This window comes from Cavia porcellus, unplaced genomic scaffold (genome assembly GCF_034190915.1).
Source record: "Cavia porcellus strain 051 isolate PalLab524CR breed Dunkin Hartley unplaced genomic scaffold, mCavPor4.1 scaffold_15, whole genome shotgun sequence".
Classification (NCBI taxonomy): domain Eukaryota; kingdom Metazoa; phylum Chordata; class Mammalia; order Rodentia; family Caviidae; genus Cavia; species Cavia porcellus.
The window spans coordinates 72,850,174-72,878,127 of NW_026947498.1; the positions used below are offsets into that span (position 1 = coordinate 72,850,174).

The 27,954-nt window shown below is 49.9% G+C and overlaps 2 protein-coding genes across 7 annotated transcripts in view; both read right to left on the bottom strand.

Moving 5' to 3' along the window:
- The window catches only part of Xylb (xylulokinase), a 63,140-nt gene extending 45,334 nt beyond the window's left edge, over nucleotides 1–17,806 (bottom strand). For both annotated transcript variants that reach the window (XM_063225175.1, XM_063225176.1), the window contains exons 1-6: nucleotides 9,633–17,806; nucleotides 8,565–8,647; nucleotides 4,862–4,931; nucleotides 3,318–3,398; nucleotides 1,139–1,225; nucleotides 454–582 (exon numbers count right to left, since the gene is read on the bottom strand). In XM_063225175.1, coding sequence (XP_063081245.1) covers nucleotides 454–582; nucleotides 1,139–1,225; nucleotides 3,318–3,398; nucleotides 4,862–4,931; nucleotides 8,565–8,647; nucleotides 9,633–9,689 — 507 coding nt within the window. In that variant the 5' untranslated portion in view covers nucleotides 9,690–17,806. The remainder of the gene's footprint in view (nucleotides 1–453; nucleotides 583–1,138; nucleotides 1,226–3,317; nucleotides 3,399–4,861; nucleotides 4,932–8,564; nucleotides 8,648–9,632) is intronic.
- A 187-nt stretch (nucleotides 17,807–17,993) lies between these two features.
- On the bottom strand, nucleotides 17,994–27,722 carry Acaa1 (acetyl-CoA acyltransferase 1). 5 transcript variants are annotated; one of them, XM_003464099.5, is made up of 12 exons: nucleotides 27,426–27,717; nucleotides 27,223–27,316; nucleotides 26,112–26,169; nucleotides 24,349–24,428; nucleotides 23,901–23,943; nucleotides 21,863–21,961; nucleotides 20,819–20,899; nucleotides 19,585–19,775; nucleotides 19,288–19,467; nucleotides 18,945–19,000; nucleotides 18,687–18,832; nucleotides 17,994–18,387 (listed from the first exon to the last, which is right to left on the bottom strand). In XM_003464099.5, the coding sequence occupies exons 1-12, from the start codon at nucleotides 27,618–27,620 to the stop codon at nucleotides 18,312–18,314; spliced, it is 1,299 nt and encodes a 432-aa protein (XP_003464147.2). In that variant the 5' UTR covers nucleotides 27,621–27,717; the 3' UTR covers nucleotides 17,994–18,311. The 5 variants fall into 5 exon arrangements, with proteins under 5 accessions (XP_003464147.2, XP_063081249.1, XP_063081250.1 ...); XM_063225179.1 differs by lacking the exon at nucleotides 18,687–18,832 and having other exon boundaries at nucleotides 27,426–27,722; XM_063225180.1 differs by lacking the exons at nucleotides 26,112–26,169; nucleotides 27,223–27,316; nucleotides 27,426–27,717 and adding an exon at nucleotides 25,630–25,975.
- Nucleotides 27,723–27,954: the final 232 nt, after the last annotated feature.

The window sequence follows — 27,954 nt, forward strand, 5'->3', positions numbered from 1 at the left end:
ATCAGAACAGAGATTTAGATCATCTCCTGGTCTACCTTCTTATTTCAAGTGGTCTAAGCAGGGTTGGCCCTATTTCCCAGATCTTTACTCAGAGAACATCACAAGACCCAAACGAGCCAACCAGGCCCAGCCTGTCTGCCGTGCTGATTACTTTCAATCTCAAAACTACCCCAAGTGGAAGGCCTGTTATTACAAGGGGGTAAAGAACACAAGCTGCTCTGTGTGAGCCCACTGATCTGGGAACACCTGAGAGAAGCCCACCCTTGTACAATGGGCACCAGAGGGGTGGGAGAGTCAGGGCCAGAACCCAGGGGCCTATGGGCCCAGTCTTCGCTCCACAGGACGAGTACCACAGTGCCTTATGGGACTCTTGTGGAGGCTGGTAACCCACTGTGTCCTCCCAGGCAGTGGGGGAAAGTCCAGTCCCATCCCAGCCCACCTTGGGTTGCTCACCTCATAGGCACGGGACCCAGTCAGGCAGCTAAGCACCTGGGCCCCACCAACAGCAGCCTCCAGCTGGCGGCACTGGGCCGTAGTGCTGGAGTCCATCCATACTGGGCAGTCACTGAGAGAGAAACAGTCCTGGAAAGGGGGAGGGGTGCTGGCCGTCACAGTGCCCGACACAGCAGGCATGGCCCTGCTGCCCAAGATGTGCCTTTGCAACATGTGGGGACAAACTCTGCCGGGGACAAACTCTCTGCTGGGCCCAACAACACATGGTTCAAGGCCTCTGCTGTTAGGCACCGAATGCCATGTGTGTCACCAGATTAGGTAGGGAAGGGCTACAGCTGCAGCACAGCCAGACTTTGGGGCGCTTCTGAAACCCAAGAGGAGGAGGAAACCAGAGGCCTCATCATTCGGGAGCATCCCCAGAGCATCAGGTACCAAGGGGAGGAAGGAGGGGCCGCCAAAGTCTTTCTGGAGAGCAAGGGGCTTATGGGATGAGGGTCCTCAGGACCTGATCCTCCTTCCCAACACCAGTGAGACTCCAGGGCAGGGTAGACCACAGCACAGGGCCACTGCCAAAGCCATGTCTGATACTCGACAATGTGCAAAAGCTACAGACTTGAGGGCCCACAAGACCAGGTCTTTCCACCCAGCTACAGAATTTCTCAGACACACTGCACTCGGCCATTACCTGCAGCTGCTGGTGCAGTGGGCCATCTGGTGACAGGCTCTTCAGCACCAGGTGGGCGCCAGCCCTCCAGTATATGCTCCCGTGTTGCTGTGGAGGAGACATCCAAGCACACACTGGCACCCCAGAAAGACTCCAGAGCACATGCCAAAGAGCTGGGCCCTGAACCTTTCCTTGCCACCTCTCAGTCGCAAAGCTTATCACCTTTCAGACTCAAGTTTTCACTTCTATAAAATGGGGAAGAACTCCAATCTGCCACCCCAATACTTGTAGGAAGAGTTCAGGAAAGAATTATAGGTTTGTATCGATGCTTCTTCTTTTGGGGGGTTTTTTCTTTTTCTATTTTCTGTTTAGACATGGTCTTGCTACATAGTTCACACTGGCCTTGAACTCACTATGTAGCCCAGGCTGGCCTCAAACTCACAGTGATCCTCCCGCCTCAGCCTCCCAAGTCCTGGGATTATAGGCCTAAGCTACCACCCCTGGCTTGGTGCTTTTTGTAAAATTATATTTAAGTGTACTGCTTGCAGTATCGCCTGAAATTCATTCATCCCATTCTTTCATTCATTCATTCAAACAAATGTATTGAATGCTTCAACTTCAATCCTGCCAGGGACAAGAAAAGAAAAGGGTATTTACTGACCCTATTTTCAGGACAAAGCGGTTGAGTCAGAGAAGAAGCAAATGCACAGTCACAAAGCCCTGTAGTGACAGGGACACGGGAACACAGAGCCAATCAGCTGGGGTACATTCAACGGTTAGGACAGAGCTGGGTGTGGAGTTCCCAGTGTAATCAGCCTCTTTATGGGGAACCTGGCGGGGCTGGTGAGAGGCGGCCTTTGACTTAATGGGCCTGCAGATGTTAGGTGTGGGCTGGGCAGAGAGGAAGGGCCTGAGGACAGAGTCCCAGAAGAGACAGAGCCTTTGCCACTGGGATTCGCCTCAGAGGTGGTCCGAAGCCTGGGTCAGCAGAGGAGTGACACTGTCAGGGCTGGACAGACAGCGCCTGCAGGTGTCAGGGAGATGTAGGCAAAGGCAGGGAGGTCACAGCAGAGGTCGAGAGAGAAGAGACGGGGCCTTGTCCTGGGTCAGCAGAGGCAGAGCTGACACAGAGAAGGCACAGAGCTCTGCAAGAATTTAGAGGACACAGAGACCCCTTGGGTGTGGGGAGGAAGATGGACAGGTGAGGAAAGCTGGGCTGCATCCATGGGGGGACAAGGCGAGCTCCCCACGAAGGGAACTCATGGTAGGAGAGGGCCGGGGCTCAGTCTGGGCAGGCTACACCGCAGGAGTGTGTTGGGAAGCAGCAGATGAGCTGCAGCTGGGACGGAGGTGGGGCCAGGCCTAGGGCTCAAGTGAGAGACTCGGATCACCAGGGACTTCGTGTAACAAGAAGCAGAACCGCACACTCCTGAGGGCCTTCTTAGAAAAACGACTATGTGCTTTCTGGTGAGGTCGTGAAGCTGAGGGGACAGCGGCTCCTGTACCACAAAGACTGGAGGCTGAGGCTGCACAGGGGTCCTGACCTCCCTCCCTGGCGGCCATGTGACCCAGGCAAGTGATATTGCCTCACTGTGCCTCAGTTTCCTCAGGGAGTACCGATAAGACAGCAGATAAGACTCAAATGAGGCTGACTGTATACTGGGCACTGTTCTGCATATTTAACACTCACGGTGATCCTATGACAGATAAGGCTATAGAGGCCCTGGAAGGCCAGTAACACGGCTCTGGTCACTGCAGTCAGGAGCAGAGCTCTTGGGCACACCAGCACCTCCTCAGAGCCACCGTTAGGGCCACGTCAGGTCCTGGATGTGGCACCAGCCTCACACTAAGGGCGTTGTCCTTGGTGCTCTTCCCACTACTAAAACTACTCCACAGTTAGTATCATTTCCTACTTTGTTTCACTTCCAGGAAACAGAAAAGCAATTTTAGTGCCCTCCCCACTGATAAAAGCATGGCCCTTAACAGGGCCACTAACTACTCCATTCTCTCACTCAGTGACCCTTTCCTTATAATGTTAACCCTAAGAACTATCTCAGACTCTTGTGCAAGAAGCAAGTCATGGTGTCCAAGGGGCCAGCTGGAGGCTCTTTCCCCAAAAGTGAAGAATGTGCCCCCAGAAGCACCATCCCCCTGCTGCCCAGACAGCCCCCCACTGGCAGATGGGCAGCTGCAAACGAACCTGGCCAGCCCCAGACAAGGCTAGGACTTGAGAGAAGTCAAAACCTGAAGCCTTCATCTTCTCCAGGATGATGTCCAGAGCCTGTGAAAAAGGGTCCACCATGATCACATGGAACCACGGAACCAGGTGAGCCTCAAAACAGAAATCAGTGCAAGTGCCTGCCCTGGCCAAAAGGCACTGAGCAGATACGGACGTTCCTGAAGAATGGCCTGTAAGTGCTAGGTCACGTTAACAAAAAGATCAATGATGCAAAAAATATTTCAAATAAAAGGAATCACAATCCACTTCCAAGCCCTCAGGATGAGAAAAGCAAAGCAGCTCCAGGCCCAGACTCGCCCGAGGTACAGGGCACAGGGAGAATGGCACTGTCTGTCCCGAATGCTCCCTCCAGGCCTCAGTGCTATCTGACTGAACTTATCTTTCTACAAGGCCCCTGGCTGGTGTGAATGGCCATGCTCACCAGAACTGACACTGCCCCCAAGAGGTCACGCAGGAGACAGAGATTCACCAGCCGCACGTCCCTGAGAGCTTCAGCTGAGCCTCCATCCCCACCTCATGCTGAGAAGATTCCTTCCAGCTCTAACTGTGCTAAGCACTGTGCACCCTGCTTGTCAAACCTCACACAGGGGCTGGAAATGGTAGGAGCAGGGACAGCCTTGAGGGCTGCTCAAGATCAGAGGTCCCCCTGGATCAGAATCTCCAGGTGCTTGCTCTTCCTAGTGAAGGCCGTCAGATGACCTGATCTGATCCCTGGGACCTCCTGACAGTGACCCTTGCCTTCAACCCTCCCCAGCCCCTGTAGCCCAGGCTCAGCCTGACTGGGTAAGACCCCTCCCTCAGCTCAGTCCTCCAGGGGATCAGTCATGCTCAGGGCAGTGATAAAGAAATCGTACCAGTTATCTCTAACACAAAGAATTTAACACAGGAATTGGTTAAATGGTATGGAGAACTGAGAAAAGCTTTGGACAAATACAGTAGTGGTGTCTTTGGCTGGACTCCAGGACTCTGGTACCTGTGGCACAGGAGGCAGTCCGAGCCCTATCATGCCTGTCCATGCTGCCCACATTCTTGGCTCTATGGCCCCAGGAGTCACCAGATCTGGCCACAGGTATCCTTTCTTGTTGATCCTAAGGAGATGGGTCTGGCTGATCAGGTCATGTCATTGTTCTGAGTGCCCGAGTCCTGGGACTGAAGGATCCAGGGTACTGAGCACCAACATCCCAAGAGCTGTGTTTGGAATTCAAGGTACAAGCAAGACCTGAGGGCTGACTGGGGATGTCTGGGGAAGATGTCCTGGGAAACCTGGCTTTGGCTCTGCAAGACTTGCCAGCAGCAGCTGCTCTGGTACCCGTTAGCCCTTTGTGAATGAGTTCCCTTGGCCTGTGAGTGCTGACACCAGCTGAGCTGAACCTGCCTCAGGAACCATGCAAGTTCTTTCCCTGCGAGGACCTGTTTTCAACAGCTGCTTACATAAGCAGCCAGCTGGGGTCTTCCCAGAAAATCACAGGCTGGGGACACAAGAGGGAAAGGATCTTTGTGCTTACCTGGACCCACATCAGGACCGGGGAGGTGACCGTCAGCCCATCCTCATGCACATGCATCCCTCCCTGAGTCCTGCAGGGAGAAGAGGAGAGAAGGAGACAGAGCTTAGAGACAGGCTGAGCACTGCCCCGCAGCTCCACAGTGGGCCGTGGAGACCAAGCCTCCCTCAGCAGGAGGGAATGCTGGATCCTCCAGAGCCCAGGGGTGCGACCCTCAGAAAGTGCACTGCCAGTGAGCTTGCAAGTGAAAGAGGCTGGCCGGGTGGGCAGGGGTGGTATCGACTGATAAAGGAACAGGGGAGTGTGGCTGGACTCACAGCCTTCTGAAAGCCTGCAGGTCTGGAGAAGTGGAGTCAACAAGCTACACAGCAGAGCTGTGGCTGCGGGAACAAGTTTTCGCCCATCACAGCAGCTCAGGGACTCCTCAAACTGCAAATCCTGAAAGGTTCTGGATGGAACTCTTTCTTTACCCTTCTGCAAAGAGCTGATCTGACCAAATCCAACCCACACAACTCTCAGTTAAAGTATTTTTAAAAGACTTTAAAGGGAATGCTATCATTAGATGTGTGATCTAGCCACTCCATCCCTATAGATCTAAACATTCTGTACCCTGACTGTAGTGGTACTTAGGTCTCCCTCTCTGTGTCAAAATACATGCAATTGGTCGGGGATGTAGTTCAGCGGTATAGTATCTGCCTGGCAAGCGCAAGGTCCTGAGTTTGATTCCTGGTACAAAAACAAAAACAAATCCCACATGCAATTTTGTTATTTTTTCAGTACTGGTGTTAAACACAGGATCCCAACTATTTGGCAAGTGCTCTACTCTGAGCCACATCCCCAAACTTCTTTCATTTTATTTTAAGGCAGGATCATGCCAAGTTACCCAGGCTGGCTTTTACACTTGCATTTGTCCTGCACCAGCCTCCCAGGCTGCTGAGATTACAAGCATGTGTCACCATGCCTGGTGAGTTATATATTTTTAATGGATGCCTTTTTTTGTACACAGAGTATCCTCAATAACACTAATATATTTTTTAAAAGATACTGTTAAAAAAAAAAAAAGGGCAGAAAACCTAAGGACAATAAAAATTTACTAGAAAAAATAGCTGAGTTTCTCAAGCAAATGAAAACTGTCACTCAATTTCCACCATGTATTTAACAACTTAAAACTGGAAATCCTGCTATAAAGCAAAATGAGAGTTACACTATCTAAAAAAGTTTTACAGAAGAATCCTACAAAACCTCTTTTTCTTTTGCAGTGCTAGAGATTGAAGCCAGAGCCTGTGGGTGTTAGGCAAGGGCCGTCCGTCATTGGCTACATCCTCTGTTTCACACATCTTTTAAGAAGCATTTCTAATATTATTTAAATTGCTCCATAGCACCTAAAAAGAAATTTTTCCCATTATTTTATGAAGTAAATATAATATTAACACTAAAATGTAACAAAAGAGAAAAAAATTAGACTTAATTAAAGGTAAAAATTTTACTTCAAATGGTCATCAAGAAAGTGATGACACTGGGAAGCTAAAGCAGGAGGATCACAAATTCAAACCAGCCTGGGGGAGTCAGCACCGTAAATGAGATCCTGTCTCGAAACAGAACATGTTTTTTAACAGAACATTTTTAAAAAAACTTTTATAATTAAATAATAAAAAGACAACAAGTTTTAAAAAGTGGGCAAATGCTCTGGATATTTCTCCAAAGGTAAGCAAAAGGAATCATTAGGGAAATATAAATGAAAACCATAGAAAATAGATGCCACATTCCCTAGGATGTTTATAACATAGAATCAAAAGATGAATAGATAGCTGGGCATGGTAGCACATGCCTATAATCCCAGCACTGGGGAGACAGAGGCAGAGGACTGTTTCAGTTTGAGGCCAGCAAAGTGAGTTCAAGGCCAGCCTGAACCAGAGACTGAAACCCCGTTGCAAAAAGACAAAAACGAAATAAAAAAACTTCCAGGCACAGTAGTGCACACCTGTAATCACAGCACTCGGGAGGCAGAGGCAGGAGAATCTCTGCAAGTTCAAGGCCGGCTTGGACTACAAAATGAGTTCAAGGCCAGCCTGAAAAGTGTATCAGGGCTTGGGGATTTAGCTCAGCGGCATTTAGCTCAGTGCCTGCCTTGCAAGTGTGCAGTCGTGAATTCGATCCCTGGTACCAATAAAAAACGAAAAAGACAAAAAAAATAAGTATATCGAGACCCTGTCTTAAAAAGAAAAAAAAAAAAGATGAATAGTAGCAAATATTGGGGAAGGTGTAGAGAAACTGGAACTTTCATTTACCACTGGTGCAAATGTAACATAGTACTGGCAGTTCCTCAAAATGTGAAACATATGACCCAGCACTTCTCAGGAGATACTCCACAGAAACAAAAACATATCCACACAAAAATTTGCACATTGCATTAGCTCAGGTTCCCATGACAAAATACCACGGACAAGTAACTTCAACAACAGACATTTATATGCTCCCAGTTCTGGGGATCAGAGGTCTGTGACTGAAGCCTCAGCATCATATTTCCAGGGCAGGCCTCCCTTGGCTTGCACATACTCACCTCCTCACTACATTCCTACCAGGCTTTTCCTGTACGTGCGTACATGGGTAGAAAGCTCTGCTGTCCCTCTGGTAAGGGTACCAATCCTGTTGGATTAGGGCCCCATCCTTATGACCTCACGAAACCCTAGTTACTGACAGATGAATGAATGAATAAAATGTGGTGTGATTCCAGCTCCTCAAGAAGATGAGGCAGGAGGATCATAAATTCAAGGCCAGCCCGAGCAACTGAACAAAACTGTGTCTCAGTTGAGACTGTTATGTACATGTACTGTTTCCCCTCAATTAATGTAATCTTTCTGTACTGCAAACATGTACTCATAAAAATAAGGCGGTAGAGATTATATAAAGTCATTGCCCCTTCAAGACTGAAAACCAGTAGCTTTATAAAAGGAACAGGTGAGGGTGTAGAGCAAACACTTAGTATATGAAAGGCCTTGTGTTTGAGTCCTAGAACAGAGGGAGAGACATAAAGATCACATAAGCACACACATATATACACACATTCACACATACGAACACTCTGTCCCTCACCATGTGAGGCTCTCTGCCACCTGAGGACTCTGAAAGCCAAGAAGGCTGTTGTCAGATATAGTCCCCAGACCTTTGGCCAGAACCATGAGCCAAAGCAAACCTCTTTTCTCTATTTTATTTGTAACTGTGGTATTGTGTTACAAGTTGATAGCAGTGGTGGTGAGCCTAGGCACTCATGCCACAGCGGGCTGTTTGTATCACTGAAGGCTCTACGAGGTTTGTCATTACCGGCCTATGGTACTGTGTTATGGGCAACAGAAAATGGACAGATACAACCATTGAATTCTAGTACGCCGCACGATGCCTACAACATAGCAGATGTGAAATGGTGCTTGTATTAATGAATGAATGAGTGAATGGAGTGGGGAAGGAGGCTGTTACCAGAGGCCAAGATCATGGCCCAGTGAAGCAGAGCTCCGAGTTCAGAGCTCCAAGTTCAGGAGTATCCAGGAGTTTAGGAGAACACATCCAAGTATGGGGAAAAAAAGATATGCAGAGGTCTAACAGGACCATCTCTCCCACAGTATGGGGAAGCCAGAACAGTACAGTCTGTAAATAGAAATAGTCCCCAAAACCGTGACTCCCCGCAAACCCCTGCACACGAGGCACATACCCAAATTCTGGAAGATCTCTGTCAAAATGCACACTGTCCTCATAGAAGATATTCATCTCCGCATCAACAGCAACAACTTTCACCTGGAAGGCATTTTTAAAAATGGGGCCAGGGGTTTAGCTCAGTGGTGTAAGTGCCTGTCAGGCAAACTCAAGGTTATATGAGTTCAATTCTGGGTCCCAAAAATAAATAAATAATGTATAGTATTTTTCTCAACTTCTACACTGGCCCATGGGTTACTAACATCACCAAGTGGGCTTCAGTCTAGCGACCCTTGAAAGCCAGAGTGCATCACCATGGCAACAGAGACTCCATCTCCAGGCACACCCAGAGACTAAGTGAAAGGACCCTGAGGCTAAGTTGCCACACCCATGTAGAAACCTTGCCCCCCTAACAGCCAAAGCCAAGGCCCTCTAGCGTTAGTTCACAAGTGAGCTGGTTCGTGAGCCCGCAAGGCTGACACAGTCTTAAAGATGGAAGGCTGAGTGAGGCGGCTGGGGGACGGAGGATGGAGCTGTCTGCAGGGTCTCAGACCAAACAAGGCTCACAGGCTGTTGTTACCAGAGGCCAAGATCACAGCCCTGTGAAGCAGAGCTCTGAGTTCAGAAGTATAGGTCCTTTACCGAGCTATACAGATAGGGAAACTGAGGCAAGGCAACCTGACGTTCCCACTGGTGAGCCTGCCTCCTCTGATCACTTGAGGAGAGGGGTTTGACTGCAACGAGCGCCCTGGGGACCCGGCCCCCAGCTCGAAATCGTTTTCACTCTGCAGCACAGACCTCCGACGGCCAGCAGTCCCAAGTCTGTAGACCCGGGCACGCTAGTGCCAACCAAGGACAAGCAAAGTCCACTGGACACTGTGCCCATTTCACGTTCACAGCAAGCTTCGAGCGGCCGCCGGCTGGCGCGTGCAGCGCTGCCCGTCCGCCTGCTCCGCGCCTGGCCCGGCCGAGCGGCTCCGGTCGCCGCCCTCGGGGCCACCGCGCGCCCCGCCGGGCAGGGGGCGCCCCCGCTTCCGGCAGCGCTGGGGTCCCGGATCCCCGCCCCCAGGGCCTGGGCGCGCTGTACCTGCTGCGTGCTGAAGTCCCAGCCCAGGCAGCAACGGCGCGCGGCGGGCTCCTCCATGGCGCGCGGATCCCCGCAGGCACCCAGTCCGTCGGTCGGTCCGTCTGTCCGTCAGTCCGCCAAGCGCCGGAGACGCCGGGCCCGCCCCTCGCCCCGCCCGGCGGGACTCCGGACCGAGTCTCGAGGCGGGTCTGCGCTCTGGCGCCGCCTGCCGGGCCGCGCGAGCGGGGACAGTGTCTGGCCCGGGCCTTGGGGGTCGCGCCTGAGCGCAGCAGCTGGCCCAGCTCGGCTCGCTTCCCTCCCGCGCTCTCCTGGCGGCTCCTCCGCAGTCTCATCTGCTCTCCGCATCCGCCTGTCTGTTAAACAGTCTGGCTTCTCCAGAAGCCAGGGGCCACAGGCCTCAGTTGCAAGCCAGCTTGTCCTTGTCTAGGAGGTCCCGGTCCTAGGATTCCTCCGGAGCTCTCTCCGGTCCTGGAGAACTAGCTATCCACGCGAGGAGACATTGGAGTCACAAGAATAGCCGAGCCTGGGGTTAGATTCATGGAACAGTCCTGACTAGATCTGCGCATTAGGGATACCATTTGGGATGCTGTGTGAACCGTGAGGGGTAACAGGGAGGAAGGGCAAGTCCTGAGAATGTCACTGCAGGAGGCCTGGACTGCGTAGAGGTGCTGAGGATGGAGAGAACTAACCGGATTTGAGAGATGTAGGAAGCTCTGGGGACACTACGCCCGAAGGCATCAAAAGTAATGCTCAGCTGTCTAGTTTAGATGTTCCCTTTGGTAAATGATTGATACATAACAAAACGCTGCCAACTAAGTGGTGTAAAGCAAGCACTGTTTTTCCATTTGAGACAGAGTCTCACTGTGTTCCCCAGGCTGACCCTGAACTCCCAGGCTCAATGATCCTTCTGCCTCAGGCTCCTGAGAAGTTGAGAGCATGGACTTGTGCCACTGTGCCTTTTACTAACCATCATGTGCCACCAGGTCAGCGGGCAAAGCTTGGTCGGGCAGCTCTGTGCTATGGCACACCTAGGCAAAGCTTGGTCGGGCAGCTCTGTGCTATGGCTCTCATCTTCCTCCTGGAATCAGTCAGGTGTCTGGGCACCTTTGTGTTGTGAAAGTGGCAGAACAGAAGAGGACATGGGCAACCACAAGAGGCCACTGAAGGTTAGGCTCAAAATTGGCATACTGCCCTCACACAGTATTTAAGTCCTGCAGCCAGCCCAAGTAAGCAATGGGGTAAGCCCATGGCATGATGTGGATTCAGGAAGAGGAAAAGAATTGTGGCTGCCAACACAAGCTACCCCCGGCTACAGATGGACAGTGCTTCCATTCTCTCAGTAGAACACCAGAGCTGGGGGAGGAGGGGAAAATGGCATTTGGTCAGGACATGGTAGGCCTGAGCTGTCTGTGGGGTGGCACAGTGGAGACCTTGACTAGGCTGAGCCTCTGGAAACATGCCAGGAATGAAAACTGTGATTTGGTTGGGAGTTACCCGTTCTCAGTGGCGGTGAATTAGATATGCAGAAAGGACACAGAATAAGATAGATGAAACCTCCTCCAACACACATGCGCAAACACAAGGGAACTGTAAAGAAGTCGTCAGGCATGGGAAACTATGAGAGGCATGTGGTGCAAACCACTAGGACAGCCTTCCTGGGAGGTGCGGCTTTGACAGGGTTACATGCTCCAGGAAACCTGTCACTCAAGTTTAGCAGGTTACTGAAACCTCAGCAAGAGGGGGCTCACTGGAGCCCTGCAGACCTTAGTCTGTCTAGGTCAGCTCCTGCTGCTATCACAAAATACCATCAAGGGACGGTTTCAACGGCATACATGTACTTCTCACAGTGCTGGGGGCCGGGAAGTCTAAGGCCAAAATGCTGGCAGATTCAGCTCCTGGTGAGGGATCCTTTCCTGCCTGGGACAGCCACCTCTTGTGGCAACTCAAAGGAGAAAGGCTCCTGGGTCTCTTCCTCTTTTTATAAGGCTACTAGTCCCCTTCACAAGGGCTTTACTTTCATGAATTAATTACTTCCCAAGAGTTCTACTTCCTGATATCATCATATTGGGGATTGGGGCTTCAGTGAATTTTACAGGAACATGACCATTGTGGCCATAAAAAATTTTTTCTACCCATAAAATGCGCTTTCTTTTTTTTTTTTGGTACCGGGGATCGAATTCACGAGTGTCTGCTTGCAAGGCAGGCGCTTATGCCGCTGAGCTAAATCTCCAGCCCCAAAATGTGCTTTCTATATTCAGCACTGTTTTGAAGATTTATTCATAGTTATCTATATATCTAATCTTGTGTTTCCTAAACTCTGCACCAAGGTGCTCTGGGAAGCTGCAGAGAACCCATATGGGTGCTATGGGGGAGCAGAAAAGGGGGTGATCCTTGTCTGCCTATGATAAAGGGCTGTGCCTTAGACCCCTGTAACAAGGTTAACAAGAGAGCAGTACAACAGATTTGTCTTAATATGCACCTGTGGGGCTGGAGATATTAGCACACGTGCCTGCCTGGCAAGTGCAAGGTGGTGGCCTTAGACTTTAGACTTTAATCCCTGGTACAAAAAAAAAAAAAAAAAAAAAAAAAAAGCATATGAACCACACAAAATAGGAAACTCAAGGAAAGGGCCAGATGGTTAGAGTTTAAATACCCTCTTCAGAGAGGGATTGTGACAAACTGCAGGGGAAGAGGGTGAAGCTTCACTTCGGACAGGCTTTGTGTAGCTAAAATCTGCCGGATCATGTTTGCAGCTGACCCCCAAAAGAAGACTCCACTGTTGGTTAGTCTTTCCTGATTACTTGATAAGGCCCGCAGGGAGGAGGTTTTAGACTACCGCATTTATTTTGGAAACAACTTTTCTGTTAGATAAGAAAACCTCAGAGTGTACTTGGCAGAGAAACAAGAAACAGAGAGACTGGGTTGAAACTGCTTGGCTGGCTCAGCATGCCAGAGTGCCACCCTTTGGGATATGTTTTTCCTGAGCCCCAACAATACTTCCCATGTCAGGACCCATGTGAACTACTACATTTCGGTGGTTCATGTTTCGTTTCTAGCATTAGGTTGTGGAATGACTTCTTCCATAACCTATCTTTGTGAAGCTGCACTTTCAGTAACTTACAAGGTTTTGTAAACAAAAGTAATTATAAGCTATTACTTACAAGCAGGTACTATGTGAAAATCAAGGTGAGACAGAAAATACGGATATGGAGTTCAATCTGATCCCGAAACTGGAGAACCTGTACAGCATCCAATAGGCATACACTTTCCCTTAGTAAATCATTCTTATTTAAAAACAAAATGAAGTGTTTTCTCCTCCAACTTATGTATATTATTTCTGCAAACAGGTACTATGTTATCAGAATATTAATTGTGTTAAACTATTTGGACCCAAGGCCTCGAAAACATAATACTATGGTTGACCAGAATCGTTACTTCTCTTGGGCTGAGGAGTACCTGAAAAGGCTTGCTGAGGCTTTAAGGTTGCTGTGCAGAGAACATTTGTACCCCTGAACTAGTCAATCATATTCAAAAGTGAGCTAACCCCACAGTCTTCTGTTCTGGCCCTGATGCACCTCCCTGGAGCCCCATGTGAGAGTGTTTCCGGGCTTCATGTCTGAGAGCAGTATTTCTATTCTGTATGCCTAAGTAATTCAACCAGGAGCTGCTGAGTTACCTCAAAGATGACTCTGCCAGTCACGTGCCCAGCTGGAATGCGCAAGGCCGCAGAGATAGGATCCTACACCATTTACAGACATTAGCCTACATTTTCTTCTCATACTTAACTCTTTGATTTCTTAACTACTGGGTTTTCTTTGACTCTAGATGTTTTTCAGCATAAGTTACATCAGAAAAATCAGTGAGGACCAGTCCATTTGAGGATAAGTACTAGATGTGAGCTTTCAGAAAGAAAAAACCTTCATTTAGTAACCATAGTGAGGTACAATGGCAAGAAGAAAACGGAAACAAAAATCCAATTCTTACTTCACAGATACATTATTTAAAAAATTTTTAAAATTCTTTTGAGATAGGGTCTTGCTATTTATTCCAGGCTGGCTTTGAATTTGCTATTTCGCCTAGGCTAGCCTCAAACTCAAATTTCTTTTACCTCAACTTCCTGAGCACTTAGGTTACAGCTGTGCACTACCACACCCAGCAAGATGCACTCTTTTTATTTCTTTTTAGGCAGCGCCTCACTGTTTTCCAGGCTGGCTTTGAGCTCCTAGATTTAAGCAATCCTCCTGCCTCAGCCCCTCAAGATGTATTTTAAAATTCCAATGCATTTTATTGCATACTGTACATCCCTAAATTTGTGTTTATTAGTAATTATTGAAACCAACCAGGCTTATAGGTAATTTTGAATGAGTTTTTAAAAATGAAAAATTGGGAATAATCTAGCAGCTTAGATTTCTATCCCTTCTACTTCCAAGACAAAGATGAAATTACACAACCAAAAATAACCAGACATTAAGGAATGAAATAGATAAATCAATTATAATTGAGATCCAGTAGTTTTTTGTATATAAGTGAAATTTTATATATGAGACTACATTTTGGGATGTCAGAAATTACTTCTGTGTTCCACCTCAGAGGTGGTAAAATCATTTGTGAGAGCAATGGAAGCTCTTAAGAGAGCAAATAACATTTTGAACTCTAGCCCCTGGCAGAGCAAAAACAACGGATTTGTCCATCTGGTGTGGAGCGTGGGGTTGGGCCTGCCTTCAGTTAAATAAGCAACACATGCAGCTGAGGCTAAGATTTTTTATTTTTGATGTTTCTAAAGATTTTTAAAAAGCTTTTTGTATTTGGAGAAAAGTTTGATGTTTAAGCAAACTGATTCTAAGGAGCTCTGAAGGAAAAATATGCTTGTTTTCACTGAAGTGTGACTATGTCTGCTGTTTGTATTCATTTTAGAGCAAATTTGGTTTAGGAAATATTTGGAATAGGTTCTATCTTTCTGGTTTTACTATGTTCATCTCCTGAGATCTGCCCTAGCCCCACTATGTGAGCCCTTGAAGCACACAATTAAGCCAAATGGTTCTGTAAACGTGGAATAGAAGTCCAGAAAGACAAACTACAAGAAATCAGCAACAAATACCTATGGGAGCAGGATTGACACTCTGATGGTTGGGGATGACTTTTACATTTACTTAATATTGTTCAGTTTTTAACTTTTGGTTGAAAAGAAAACAAAATAAAAATTAGGGGAGACCCCAATATGCTTAGAATTTTTAGAGCAGCCTTTTAAATAACTAGTGTTTAAAAGGAAATAAAAATGCAACACACTATTTAGAAAACAAGAAAATGAGAATGGCCGGGTGTGGTAACGCACACCTGTGATCCCAGCACTCTGGAGGCTGAGGCAGAAGGATCATTTAGAGACCAGCCTGGGCTACAAAATTAGTTCAAAGCCAGCCGGAACTGAGGCCCTGTCTCAACAAAACAAAACAACCTTTAGAATATACTGTTACGTGCACAGTCCTGCATGTTTTCATTAAAGAGTGAAAGTAAATTAATTCTACTTGGCTAGACTGTGTACCCCAAAAGATGTTTGGGTTCCTGGGACTGTGAATAGAACCTTTTTTGGAAATAGGGTGTTCAGAGATGAGGCTGTGCAGGGTTAAACTGGGCTCTAATTCAGTAAGAGGGAAATTGGGGGGCTAGGTGGGATAGCTTAGTGGAAAGCACCTCCCCAGCATGTAGGAGGCCCTCATTTCATGTCCTAACACTGCTTATTTGTATCTTTATTTTCTTAAAATAATTGGAAGTATCAAGTGTGGTGGTGCATACCTGGAGTCCTAGCTACTAGAGGCTGAAGTGGGACCATCATTGAGCCTCAAAGATTGAGACCAACCTGGGCAACATACTGAGACATCCTATCCCATAAATTAAAAAACAAAACTGAAATTAGCTGCTTTTGCCTTTGCCCATATAATTTTTTCAATTGACCAGTTTTTCTAGTCTTGCTTTGTATTTCACTAATCTTTGATTTTCTTTTCTTTTCTTTTGTGGTGCTGGTGATGAAACCTAGAGCCTCTAGCATCCAAAACACCCACTCTACCACTGAGCTGCACTCCCAGGCTGAAGCTTTCTCTCTCTCCATTTTTGGAGACAGGGCCCATGTAGTCCAGGTTGATCTCAACTTGCAATCCTGCTTTAGCCTCCCAAGTGCTGGAATTAAAGGGTACGCCACTTCTCCATTTTTGGGTTTTTGTTTTTTAAAATAGGGTCTTGCTTTGTAGTACACAATGGCCTAGAATTTGCAGTGATCTTCCTGCCTCCAAAGTGCTGCGATTACACACTTGGCTCCTATCTTTCTTAAATACTTACCTCGTTTTCAACTTTTCCTCTTTGTTAATATAAATGTGAAGACTTAATTGTCCTCTTAGTGTTGTTTAATCTAAGGGCTTTTTTTTTTTTTTTTTTTTTTTGAGACCAGGTCTCACTCTGTGGTTCATGCTGGCCTTGAACTCATTATGAATGGCCTTGAACTGTGTGATCCTCCTACCTCAGCCTTCCAAGTGCTGGGATTTCAGGTGTGTTCAACCACACCTGGCTGATCCACGGGTTTCTGGATATATAGTCTTTTTGTTACCATTTGCATATATATATTTGTCTTTTTCCTTTTTTATCGGTACCAGGGATCGAACTTATGACTGCCTGCTTGCAAGGCAGGTGCTTATGCCGCTGAGCTAAACCTCCAGCCCCTCGCTTGTATATTTTCTAATTTCTTTTTTTTTTTTTCTTTGCGGTACTAGGGATCGAACTCATGACCTCGAGCTTGCCAGGCAGGTGCTTATGCCACTGAGCTAAATCCCCAGCCCCTATTTTCTGATTTCTGTAGTGATTCCTTCATAGAACTACCATCACAGAGGAAAGTACCTGAGGTTGCTCAGAGTCAGCAGGTTTCCGGCACTTACTCTGAGAATCTGAGGTTTGGTGTATTGCGACAGCCTCTGCATTACAACAGCCATTAGTAGTAAATGGCCACTTGATTGCAATTTAATTTAAATAAAATTTAAATGTAATTCCTCCAGCATACTGTCCACTTCAGGTCTTCAACAGTCACATGTGCATACTGGTTGCTGAACTGGACAGCACTAACACAGAACACTGTAGCCCCTCACATGAAACTGTATCAGTCAATCTGAAAGGGTCCTAGAAGACAAAGCCAAATCTAAGTCTGTATCTTTTTCAGGATTAGGGATTGAACTCAGGGCCTTCCCACTGAGCTATATCCCCAGCCTGCTTTTGAGGGTCTTTCTAAGTCACTACATTACCCAGCCTGGGCATGAACTTCTCAGCTTCTGCCTTAGACTCCTAGACTGCTGGGACCACAGGTGTGCACCACCACACCAACTCTTTCTAAAGTCTTCATAAAGGGTCTTCCTACCTTGCTGTTGATTCTGAGGCTCAGGGTGCCATTTCCAACAGGGGATTTGGGGAAATCTATTAAGCTAGGGCCTGAGAACTGTCTTTGGGAACCACAAATCCAATCCCCACCTTGCGTGGGGTACGTTCCAGTCTGGGTCTCCTGACTGCCATTTGCAACCTGTGGGGCCCACCTTCCACAGCAAGAGGAGGAAGGGGCCTCTAGGACAACACTTGGAGCTGCTACAGCCTGTCCTCCTTGCCTTGTGCAGGATAGGAGCTGAACAGAGGCTGAGGCCTTCAGATCTCTCCCAAGCAGTAGATTGCAGGAGGCCGGACTGACTGGTGCACTCCTAACCTCCACCACCACGCAAGTGTTCTTCATTGCCAGGTGCACCACCACCTGGCCTCCTTGGCACTGCCCAGGGCCGTCCTGCCCACAGTCCCACTGCTTGTCAACACTGAGCTGCATGCAGCCATGCTGGTGGTGGAAGGTACACTTAGCGAGAAGTCCTGAACCTTGCAACTGCCAGGCCAAGGACATAGGACGCAGGGTATGTAGCACCACATCAACACTGAGGCTATACTCACCCTTGTGGAAAAAACACAGCCTGGGCAGAAGAGAGGTCTACTGGGACAGGACACAGACTGAGGGCTCTGAGTGGCTCCTGGGCATGAGGTGCCCCATTCCAGTGCAATGATCTCAGCAAGTCTACATCATACATCCCTTTATCTATACAAAGGGCAAACCAAACCATCCTGGACACTTTGACAATGAAGAGTCACTAGACACTTCCTCAAGTTAGCAGACAACCTCTGCAGGACATGACTGTTTGAGCTTCGCCCTCAGGGAAGGCAGCTATTACATACATACAGCCTCTGTTCAGGGCTATGTGCACATGTTTCCCTCCTCACCTGTTACTGAGGTGGGGCACAGACAAAATCAGCAAGGCGAAAGCTGGCCCTTGAAAAGAACCACAGCCACCAAGATGAGATCACACGTGTTTTCTACATCCATTATACCCCTCATTCTCCAGGCCATCATCCCCCAGAAGTTACACAAGGGTCCGTGGCCTGGGTGACCCATGCAGACTTTGACACGGTTGCTGGGGTGTGACAGGGCAGCTCAACACCCCACCCACTTCTGTATTGTGCTGTAGTGTTCCTATTGCCCAAATTAGTTGAAGTGACTTGACTTAGCCCCCTGTCCCCTCATTAGTACTGAGTGTCCCACATGGATTAGCTTCTGCAATGTCCCCCTCTGGCCACCAGAGCAGGACTGTCTAGCTAGTGTCCGCAGACAGGGCCTCAGTTCCCAGGGTATTCGAAGACAGCAGCAGCTCCCATTCCGGTCCCGATACACATGGACACCACTCCATAAGCCCTGGGGAAACAAAACCGCATTGGCTGGGGAGAGGCCCAATGTCCAACACCTCAATCACACTCAACTGCATGGCCCAAGGCCCTGCTGGACACAGAGGATGCAAAACCAGCAGACCAGATCTGCAGGAACTGTCCCCACTGGCTACCTAGACATCCTCTGCAGCCCAGGACTGCTTTCAAGTGTGGCCCTCAGGAAGGTAGAGATTACACCTTGCGGCCCCAGTTTTGAGCAATGTGTATGGTGCATGTTCACTTCCCCACCTTCCTAAAGTCCAGACACCCCACAAAGTGTAACCTCACCTCTTCCCACGGCGCTTCAGCTCGTTGAGCAGTGTGATGACCTGTCGGGCCCCAGTGCAGCCCAGGGGGTGGCCCAGAGCCACTGCCCCCCCCAGAGGGTTCACCTTCTCAGGGGGGATGCCCAGCTTCTCCACACAGTAGACAGCCTGCAAGGAGCCAGAGTAGCAGCTGGCACCTGTGTCCCTCCTGGCGCCAGTCCTGACTGCTCCCTTCTCCCATGCTGCCCAGGCCCAGCCAACAGCAAGACACAAGGCTCACCTGGCTTGCAAAGGCTTCATTGATCTCAAAGATGTCCACATCATTCACTGTCAGCCCTGCAGGAAAGATACAGGCCTGCCTGAGCTGGAAGCATGCACACACCCGCCCCGCCACAGGACTTGGGGTCTCCTTGGGCCCGCCCATGCAAAGGCCCACAGTGCCTAGGGTCTGTCTTCCGGAAGGGTGAGGAATTCCCAGTTTCTGGGTCACAGAGGCTTAGGAATGAGGTAAGAGCTTGTTCTACCTTCTCCCTGCAGCACCCACAGGCCGCCCACCCTGTGCCTCCCCAGCCCCAGCTGTGCAAGACGGGGACACCAGGTAAAGTATGATGGAGCTGCCTTACCTGCTTTTTGCAAAGCTGCAGGGATGGCATAGGCAGGTCCAATGCCCATGATGTCAGGCGGGACCCCAACCACTGCGTAGGACCTTAGGACTCCAAGGATAGGGAGGCCCAGCTCTTCGGCTTTGGACCTCCGGGCCAGCAGGATGGCAGCCGCCCCGTCACTCACCTGGCTAGAGTTTCCTACAAGCAAACAACAGCCATCAAGGTGAGGCTGAGAAGAACCAGCCCTTCCACGGCCACTTTGCCATGAGGCCCAATCCGCTCCAGGCTCCCCCCTGGGCCCCTACTCAGGCTTACCAGCTGTGGTGGAACCGCCATCCTTAAAGGCAGGCTTCAGCTTGGCGAGGCCTTCCATGGTGGTGCTGGGACGGATCCCCTCATCCTGGGACACGGTGATGCTCTTCTGGGTGCCCTTGTCATCATGTATGGTGGTTGTCACAGGCACAATCTCAGCCCGGAAACAGCCCCTGCTCTGGGCTCTTGCTGCCCTGTCAGGACCAACAGCAGAGTCAGACTCTACTGGACTTCCCTTTCTCCCTGACCTTGCTCTCTGCCAGTTCCAGCAGGCTGCTAAATTCAGGGACATGCCTGGCCCTAAGGGACTTCTGGGGGTTCTCCGGAACCCCAGCCTGCCCCCGTGATGGGGAGGCATATCTGAGACCTTCTGCACACCAGATATCCATATCAAGCATGAATACATCAAGGCTGGTCCTGTCCTCACAGGGGAGTAAGAAGTTTGTGGTGGTTCCCAGTCCCCTTACAGTTCTTCATCCAGAAAGGACTCAGCTTAGTCAGGGAGCACCCCGAGGCTGAAGTGGTATGAGTATCTGTCCTAGCTTTCCTGTTGGACTTCAACACCGGAATTTCACCCATTCCCCAGTTGCCCAACATTTAGAGTACTGTACACTAACTTCTTTGATGTGTTGTCATAAATACAAATGCCCAAGGACAGTCTAATGGGAAGGAACCTGAAGATTCCAACAAATGCTCAAATTCTTACCTGGCCCCAAGAGACTGAGAATCCCTGCCTTGGACAGACCCACCTGGCACATATACCTCGTTTCTTTTGCAGGGGCTGGCTAATCTCACCAGCTGTTGCCCAAAGGTCTGAGCCACTGAATGCTTCAGGTATCGGTCCCAACCCCAGTCTCGGCATGCTTCTCCAAGACTGCTACAGAACCTGAGATGGCAGGGCCCTAGCAGGCCTGAGTCCCATTCTAGGTCCTTAGAGAAGCCAGTGGCTACCATGACGAGCCACTAAGCCACCAGCAGTTAGAGAGTCCTGGCCCTTGCTATACAATGAGGAAGTGAGGCCCAGCCAGGAAGGACACATCATTATGGGCAGTAGGTAACAGACCTAGAAAAGCCACCACATCCTACAGCCTCCTTCCACCTCCAATTGCAAGGCATGAGGTCAACAAAACCCTCCTTGGCAGCTGTTTCCTCCAGACAGCTCTACCTTACATCACCTAGGATGGCCTTAAAACCTAGCTCTCCAGCCCTCTAAGGTCCCAGCCCAAGCAGCACTCACTTCTGCTGGGAGGCCAGTGCAAAGGCATCCTGCTTCTCCCTGGAAATGCCAAACCGCTCAGCCACATTCTCTGAGGTTATCCTAGGACACAAATGGCAAATCAGCATGTGTGGGTCTGGCAGCCTGAGGGCTGGGACCCACTGGACCCAGTCCATGCCACAGAAACGGTGGTGAGGACCCAGGGGGTAGCACTCTCTGCCCCAGAATGTGTGTGGGCACAGGCAGGTAATCACCAATGCTGGCCACATCCTCAGACACTCATATCCCAAAGACACCCCACCAAGGAGAGGGCTGCTTGGTGCAGACAGTGCAGAGCAGGAATCTGTTTCCTCAGTGAGCTGCCTCAACGTAGAGATGGGTGGGAGGGTCTGCAGGGGCAGTGCTAACTGGCCACACTTCACCAAATGTCCATATTTGTGAGGACAAGTGCTTTCATGTGGGGAGATGCGGATGCCCATGTCCCCTCTGGAACAGCTGCACTTTAGTCTTCTGCTCACCTTGCAGGGCTCTGTCCCTATCCTGAGCGCCCAGAGCCACACTGGGCCCTTACAGCCTGGCCGCTGGTTTTCCAGGCTGTCCTGGGAGATGCAGCATGTGGAGACGCAGCACGTGAACTTCAGTCTCCTCAAACACCACTGGAGTCAGGACACCCTGCTTGTAGGTGCTAAGGGTGGCACATATTTTGCTATACCTGAAAGTGCCCGAGGTCTCTCCCCAGATGATCAGGAGTCAAAACCTCTCCTTCTGACTCCCTTGGTTGTTGAGGCTGTAGAGGACACTGCCATGGTCCTCCACAAGAATAGGTATTTCAGAAGGTGAGATGGTGGGGTGTTTGAAAACTCAGTGGGTTAGAGACCACTACGGAGCACCAGGAAATAAAAGCCAAGGGCAGAATCAAGAGCCACACCCCGAGCATGGACACCAAAGGGAGTAAGCCAAGGCCTGCACTGCCAGTCACAGAGATGAGAAAGTTCCTGCACCCCTGCTCCAGGATGAGCAGAGAACTTAGGGGCACAGCGCAGGGAGCTGCGGCCAAGAACTCACCCCATGGGTATCAGACAGTCTTTGGCTTTCTCATTTTCCAGCAGACGTGAGGTAATATTTCCGGGATTCCCTCTCTCAGCCAAGGACATGGACTCCACCCTGAGGAGAAGAAAGAGGAGCCCTAGTAGGAACCCCCAGGGATGGCTGAACACGTGGAGCCCTCAAGAATGCCATCATGCAGTCTGTGAGGCACGAGAGGGCACGTGGCTGGCCAAGGCAGAGCTAGGGCTGCAGGGTGGCAGAAACCTGACTCTACTTTCTTCCACCTGGACACAGCACTGCTCTGGCCATGCATCCTGGAGCAGAGTCACGCTTCCCAGCACAACAGCTGACCCAGCCAGTCATCGTTTCCTGGGGAAAGCATTCCAGTGTCCGGCATGGTGCAGGAAACACAGCCAATGTGCCCAGGCCCTGCCCTCAGGCCTCAGGTACAGAGGAAAAAGAAATAAATATATTTTTTCATTTGTTTGTTTTGTAGTGTGTACTAAACCCAGGGCCTCTGCTCTGAGCTATATCGCCAGTCTTTTTATTATTTTTTAATTTGAGACAGAATCTCACTAAACCGTTAAGATGCCCGGGCTAGGATTGAACTTGTGACCTGCCTGCCTCAGCCACCTAGAGTGCTGAGATTACAGGTATGTGCCACCATGCCCAGCTGAGACAAATGTCTTTAAAGCAAGAGCAGATCTCACATCAAGAGTCTGCAAAGTCCTGAGGGTGCGAGCGACTGAGAAGAAAGGAAAGTTCGTGAGAGAGACAAGAGAAAGGCAAGGTATCAGACCTCAAGAAGGACCACAGCGGACCTTGCCTGAGTATTTTCCGAGCCCAGCACTAGTTTCAACTCTTTGCAGGCCTGAGGACACTAAAAACATGGTCAGCCACGTGACGCATGCTCCATGGTGTTAGACCTGATTACAGCTTCATTGATTCCTCTTACAAACCCAGACATAGCTGAAGTAGGTGTAGCCTTTATAGACGAGGACACTGATGTCCTCGGCAGAGAGGAATTTGTTCACAGTCACCAATTCTGGTCCCATTTCAGTATGTCCCCAGCACTCATTCCCACCTCCGACTTCCAGGGTGACACTGCCTGCTGAAGCCCTCAGGGACCATCAGATCTTGCTCTCCTAGCCCAGCTCCATAATAACCCAGCCTCTGGCCCTTAACCTGCTGGAGAATCAGAAGATCCTAAGGAAGCTTTATGAAGGCTCCAGCCCCTCTCTTCTAGTTACCCACACCTCACATGAGACAGGAATGTGACAGACATCGAAGTGCAGGCTAGGCAGTGGACTTTGTCTCTGTTTGTGGCTGTTCTCCAACTGAGACATAAGTCAGGAAGCCCAGCACCACATACTCCTCACCTGGTCAGGGGACAGCAGTGCTTTCTGTCAAGACCCTCAAAAGAGGATCTGAAAGGTGGCATGGACACATCAGAACCCAGCCGCTCACCTCCTGAGCCTGTCTACCTCACACCAGACATTCCCAGCCTGGGCCCCAGTGCCCTTCCCTTCCCTTCAAGCACTGCCAAATGCTTCCAGCAGACAGAGCTGGGTAGAGGTGGCAGTGACCAAATCATCAGAGATCCAATTACGGTATGCCCTCAAAAGCCAGCAGGCACTCAAATGTTTCTACCTGGGGACAAAGGTGGGGACAGTGGACAGACAGTTTTGTAAAATGAATAGTTAGGTATAAAGCAGGAAGTGGCCTCTGGCTTTAGGGAACCAAAATTGCCACTCTACTCTCAAAAGGAACACAAATGCTCTGTTTCCTCAGTGTGCCTGACCACATTTCCAGCCTGACAGATTTCTAAGAAAGAAAGCCGAGACCAACTGTCCCTCCCCGCTGGTCTCCACATGTGAGCCATTCTCAAGCAGTTGGTGTTGGGGCCGCTTTTGGGCTTCATTTGCGCAAACTAATTCTCAACCAGCTGCCCAGAGTGTCTCGGAGAGCATTCCAAAATCACCGCCTTAGAAAGCTGAGAAGAGTTAGTTAGACCATCACAGTTGGTTAATAAACACCAGCAAAAAGAAATTCTTACCCACAGGCCATGCCAATGTCATAAGACCCATTTCTGATGCCACCTGCAACAAAAGCATTTCATAACCACCTCGGCCAGAGGGATCTCTGGGAGCACTAAGGTCCCTTCCCTGCTTGCTTTGTTTTGTTTTGAGGCAGAATCTCAGTATGTAGTCCAGGCTGACCTCGAGCTCACGGTGATCCTCCTGCCTCAGCCTCCCCAGTTTTAGGACCATGCCCAGCCCCTACTGTTTTCTATGTGTGACTCAACACAGCCTCAGAAACAAAGACCCAGGGGATCCAGAAGAGACCTAGGACAGTGGCAAGGGCTGCTCCTGTATTCCTTCTGTGCTCAGAGTCCAGGAAGAAACATACACTGTGGCCCAGAGCAGCAACAATTATGGACCAAACCTGTGGGGTCAGCAGCAAGGCCAGTCCATGACCACCAAAATTCCCCAGCCACAACTCACCAGCTATGTTGGCCACTGCCTGCAGTCCCGACGAGCACTGTCTATTGACAGCAGATAAGGGCACGGTCTCTGGGATACCACTGCAACAGAAGGGATACAGTAGTCAGTCTCTTGCCCTGCCAGGTTCTCATAGAAAACAAGCCTGTGTCACTGGGCCACACGACTGTCCTCCTTGGGGAGAGCACAGACCCAGAAGAACAACCACTTTTCCCCCAGTGTTGGGGCTTGAACCCCAGGCCTTTGCAATAAGCTACATCCCCAGCTTACTATTTTGAGAAGGGGTCTCACTAAATTGCCAAGTTGCTCAGGCCCAGCTTGAACTTGACATCCTCCTGCATTGGTCTCTCAGAGTGCTGGGATTATGGTTCTACGTCAGCAGACCCAGGCCAACCTGGCAGTTTTGGCTCCGTATCAGGCAGGTTTATGGAGCCTGAGGTGGACAGCTCTGGACAGACCCTGTCTCTGAAGATGGCTGCTCCTGAGAACCTCAAAAGCACCTGCCCTCCTTCTCTATGATTCTCTTCAACCCAAGGCAAGGGATGCCTGGCTGGTCCAGAGGGATCATTTCGTCTCTTCCTCTAAAGGTTCAACAACGAAAGCCAGACATATCCCTTTCCCTCAAAGGACAGAGCCATGCAGGTGTTGCTGTGACAGGCACAAAGAAGAAAACATCCCTACTCCTCAGCCTTAGTGACCCCGCACAGCTGGGAGTTCATGTTCCCACAGGGACTGCAGTAGCCAGGCCAATGTCATGGCCACATCACAGAGAAGCACATGGGCAGCTACCGCAGCAGAAAGCCTCTCATCTGAAGTCTGCGAGCTTGGAGAAACCATGCTGAAATGGTGACACTATGTTTAGGCAGGGTTTAGCTGGGCAGAGACTGAATGTGGGGACAGCACCCCTAAGGGGCAGAATGAGCCAAGGCTTTTTTTTTTTTTCTCGGTGCGGGGGATCAAACTCAGGACCGCCTGCTTGCAAGGCAGATGCTTATACCGCTGAGCAGAATGCACAGCATAGGGAAATAGCAGGCAGACAGGCTGGTTAAAGGCGGGAAAGTCTAAGTGAGTAAGCATCTGAGATATGAGCCAAAAAGCTAACTCTATAGACAAAGAGAGACCTTGAATTGCACTGTAAGCAGTCTGAATCTTGCTTAGTTCAAGACGTTGTTTTGTTTTGTTTCCTATTTTATCTCTGGCTAATGTTTCTACAGTACTATCTGTACTTCATGCAGCTGGAAATACAAAGCCACATGTTAAAATAATTTAACCCTGCTTTCCCACCTTGGGAGGTCAAGTGCTGAAGAGCAAGGTGATGAAGGCGCCTTCTGGGGTCCAACCGCTTGCCTTCCCCAGGATGCTGCCCTATGCCCAAGCTTCTGCTCATGGACTGAAACTAGAGTTCCCAGAATGCTCAATTTGCAAAAGAAGCAAAGTCACAGTTGATACTGCTTATGTGGTTATGCACCTGCCAATGAGGACAGAGTCCACACTTAGCAAAGATACACAAAACCTTTGCTCTAGTCCCAAAGCCCTGTGTGTCTCACCTCTTGAGCGTTGCACAACACTCCTCAAAACAGAGGAGAGGTTGGGTCTACAAGAGCAGGGTTGCAAGGACTTTGGTTACTCCAATGTCTGGGATCCAACCTCATCTTCTACCACCCATCGGCTGCATTCTCTGGGCCAAGATCCCACTTAAGAGATACGAAGGAAAAAAGGAGACAGATACAAAAGGCCAACCCACAGCCAGGAAAAAAAAAGGTTACCTCAGAAACTGGGCAATCCGGGCCATGAGGGCTCCAGCACCAGGTTGAAGCACATTTCCTATGGAAAAAAACCTTTTAGTGCCAGGTGATGTTCTGAGCAGTACAGGACAGCTGAGCTGAGTACCAGAGAGGACACATTCTAGGTGTTTATTCAGGTTCATTTGAGACTGGAATTTAGGGTTTCAGCAGAGTGAATCAACAGCTTGTCCTGTCATAAACCAGCCCCAGTAGCAGAGGGTCTCAAACTTACTTGCTTTGCACCCTGCTCTTTAAATAAGCAGAGACAGGACAGGTGGCTTGCCCTTCAAAGTTGAGGCTTAGCTCTAAGGAAAGAGGAACCTTGCAAAGCAAAGCTTCAAGTCTAACAGAACTGGTCCTGTGGTGAGGGAATGACATTCGGAGAATGCAGACTTCTACCAAGTATCCTTCTCCCAGGCTTGTTAAAGGAGAAACCCTGATTCCCAGGTTGGCATCAGGTATGAAACTGGTCTGTCATACTATGTGAGTCAGGTGTGGTGGCAAATGCCTGTAATCCAGCACTCAAGAGGCTGAGGCAGGAGGACTATTCCAAGTTCGAGACCAGCCTGGGCAACAAAGTGAGCCCCAAGGCCAGCTTGAACTGCATAGCAAGACCTGGTCTCAAAACGACAAATAAATGAGTAAATAATTAATAAGGGAGGACACATCGTGTAAAAAATGAGGTTGTCCTGAACGAAGGTCCGGGCCCTTGGTTCATATCCTAGCTTGAGGGCAAATTTGCCGAGCCTTAGTTTCTCCATCTGTACATGAGCTGGGACACTAGAGGGTTTTTGACATTCTTCCTCTTCTCTCCTGACACAGACAGGGTGTCATGGTGGTACAGAATCCTGTCTCCTGGATTGTCTAGGAACCTGGGTATAATGTTTGCGCTTCTGACTGCTGCTTTTTGAGGCCAATAGGCTGACGTTTCTGCTAATAGGCGAATGCGCGTGCAAGAGAGGTGTCTGCAGTGGGAGTGACTGGCTCCTAAGCTAGGGCCGCAGCCAGCACAGTGCACTGCCAGTCCTATCAGTGAAAACTAGGGCGGGGAAGTGTGGGCTCGGGAGGACAGAAGACCAGGTGGCAGGCTCACCCACGGAGATGTCTCCCAGCTGCTCGGGCCTCAGCTTCACGTCCTGTAGAACCGCAGTCAGGACGGCAGCCAGGAGCTCGTCGGGAGTGGTGTCCTGCAGCGGGACGCAGCCCAGTGAGCCCGGCTCCCACACCCCGCCTTGGCACAGGGCGACCCCAGCCCTCACGGGTCCTCTCAGCCCGGCGTTCGCCCCATGGCCTCACCTTAAAGCCGCCGCGGCCCGCTCGGCCGATGGGTGTGCGGCGTCCGTGAACCACCACCACGTCCGCGGCCGAGGCGGGCGGGAAACCACTGAGGCATGGCTCGGCCTGCAGCGCCGGCCTCGACTGGGGCCGACCACTCAGGTGACCGAGCACCACCTGCAGCCTCCACATCGCACCGCTAGCTGAGCTGAGCATTCAGATCAGGGTTTAACGTTCAGTTTCTGGGAAAGAAAAGCCAAAGCCCGCGCAGGCGCACATTGCTCCCCGCCCAGAGGTCTAACTACAGCCAGCTGACGCCTAAACTAACAGCCGAGAGGCAGAGGTCCCGCCCATCTCCACCTCAGCCAATCAGAAGAAGAAAGTGCCTGAGGACACGCCCCCACCCCCAACCACTTCGGCTCACAGGAACTGCCTCTTTCCATTCAAAGTCCCGCCTACTATGGGCTTCCGCGGCCAATCAGGAGGTGAGCCTTTCATAAGCCCCACCCAGAACATTTCCGCCTCTTTCGCAACCTTTTGTTGCCAAACC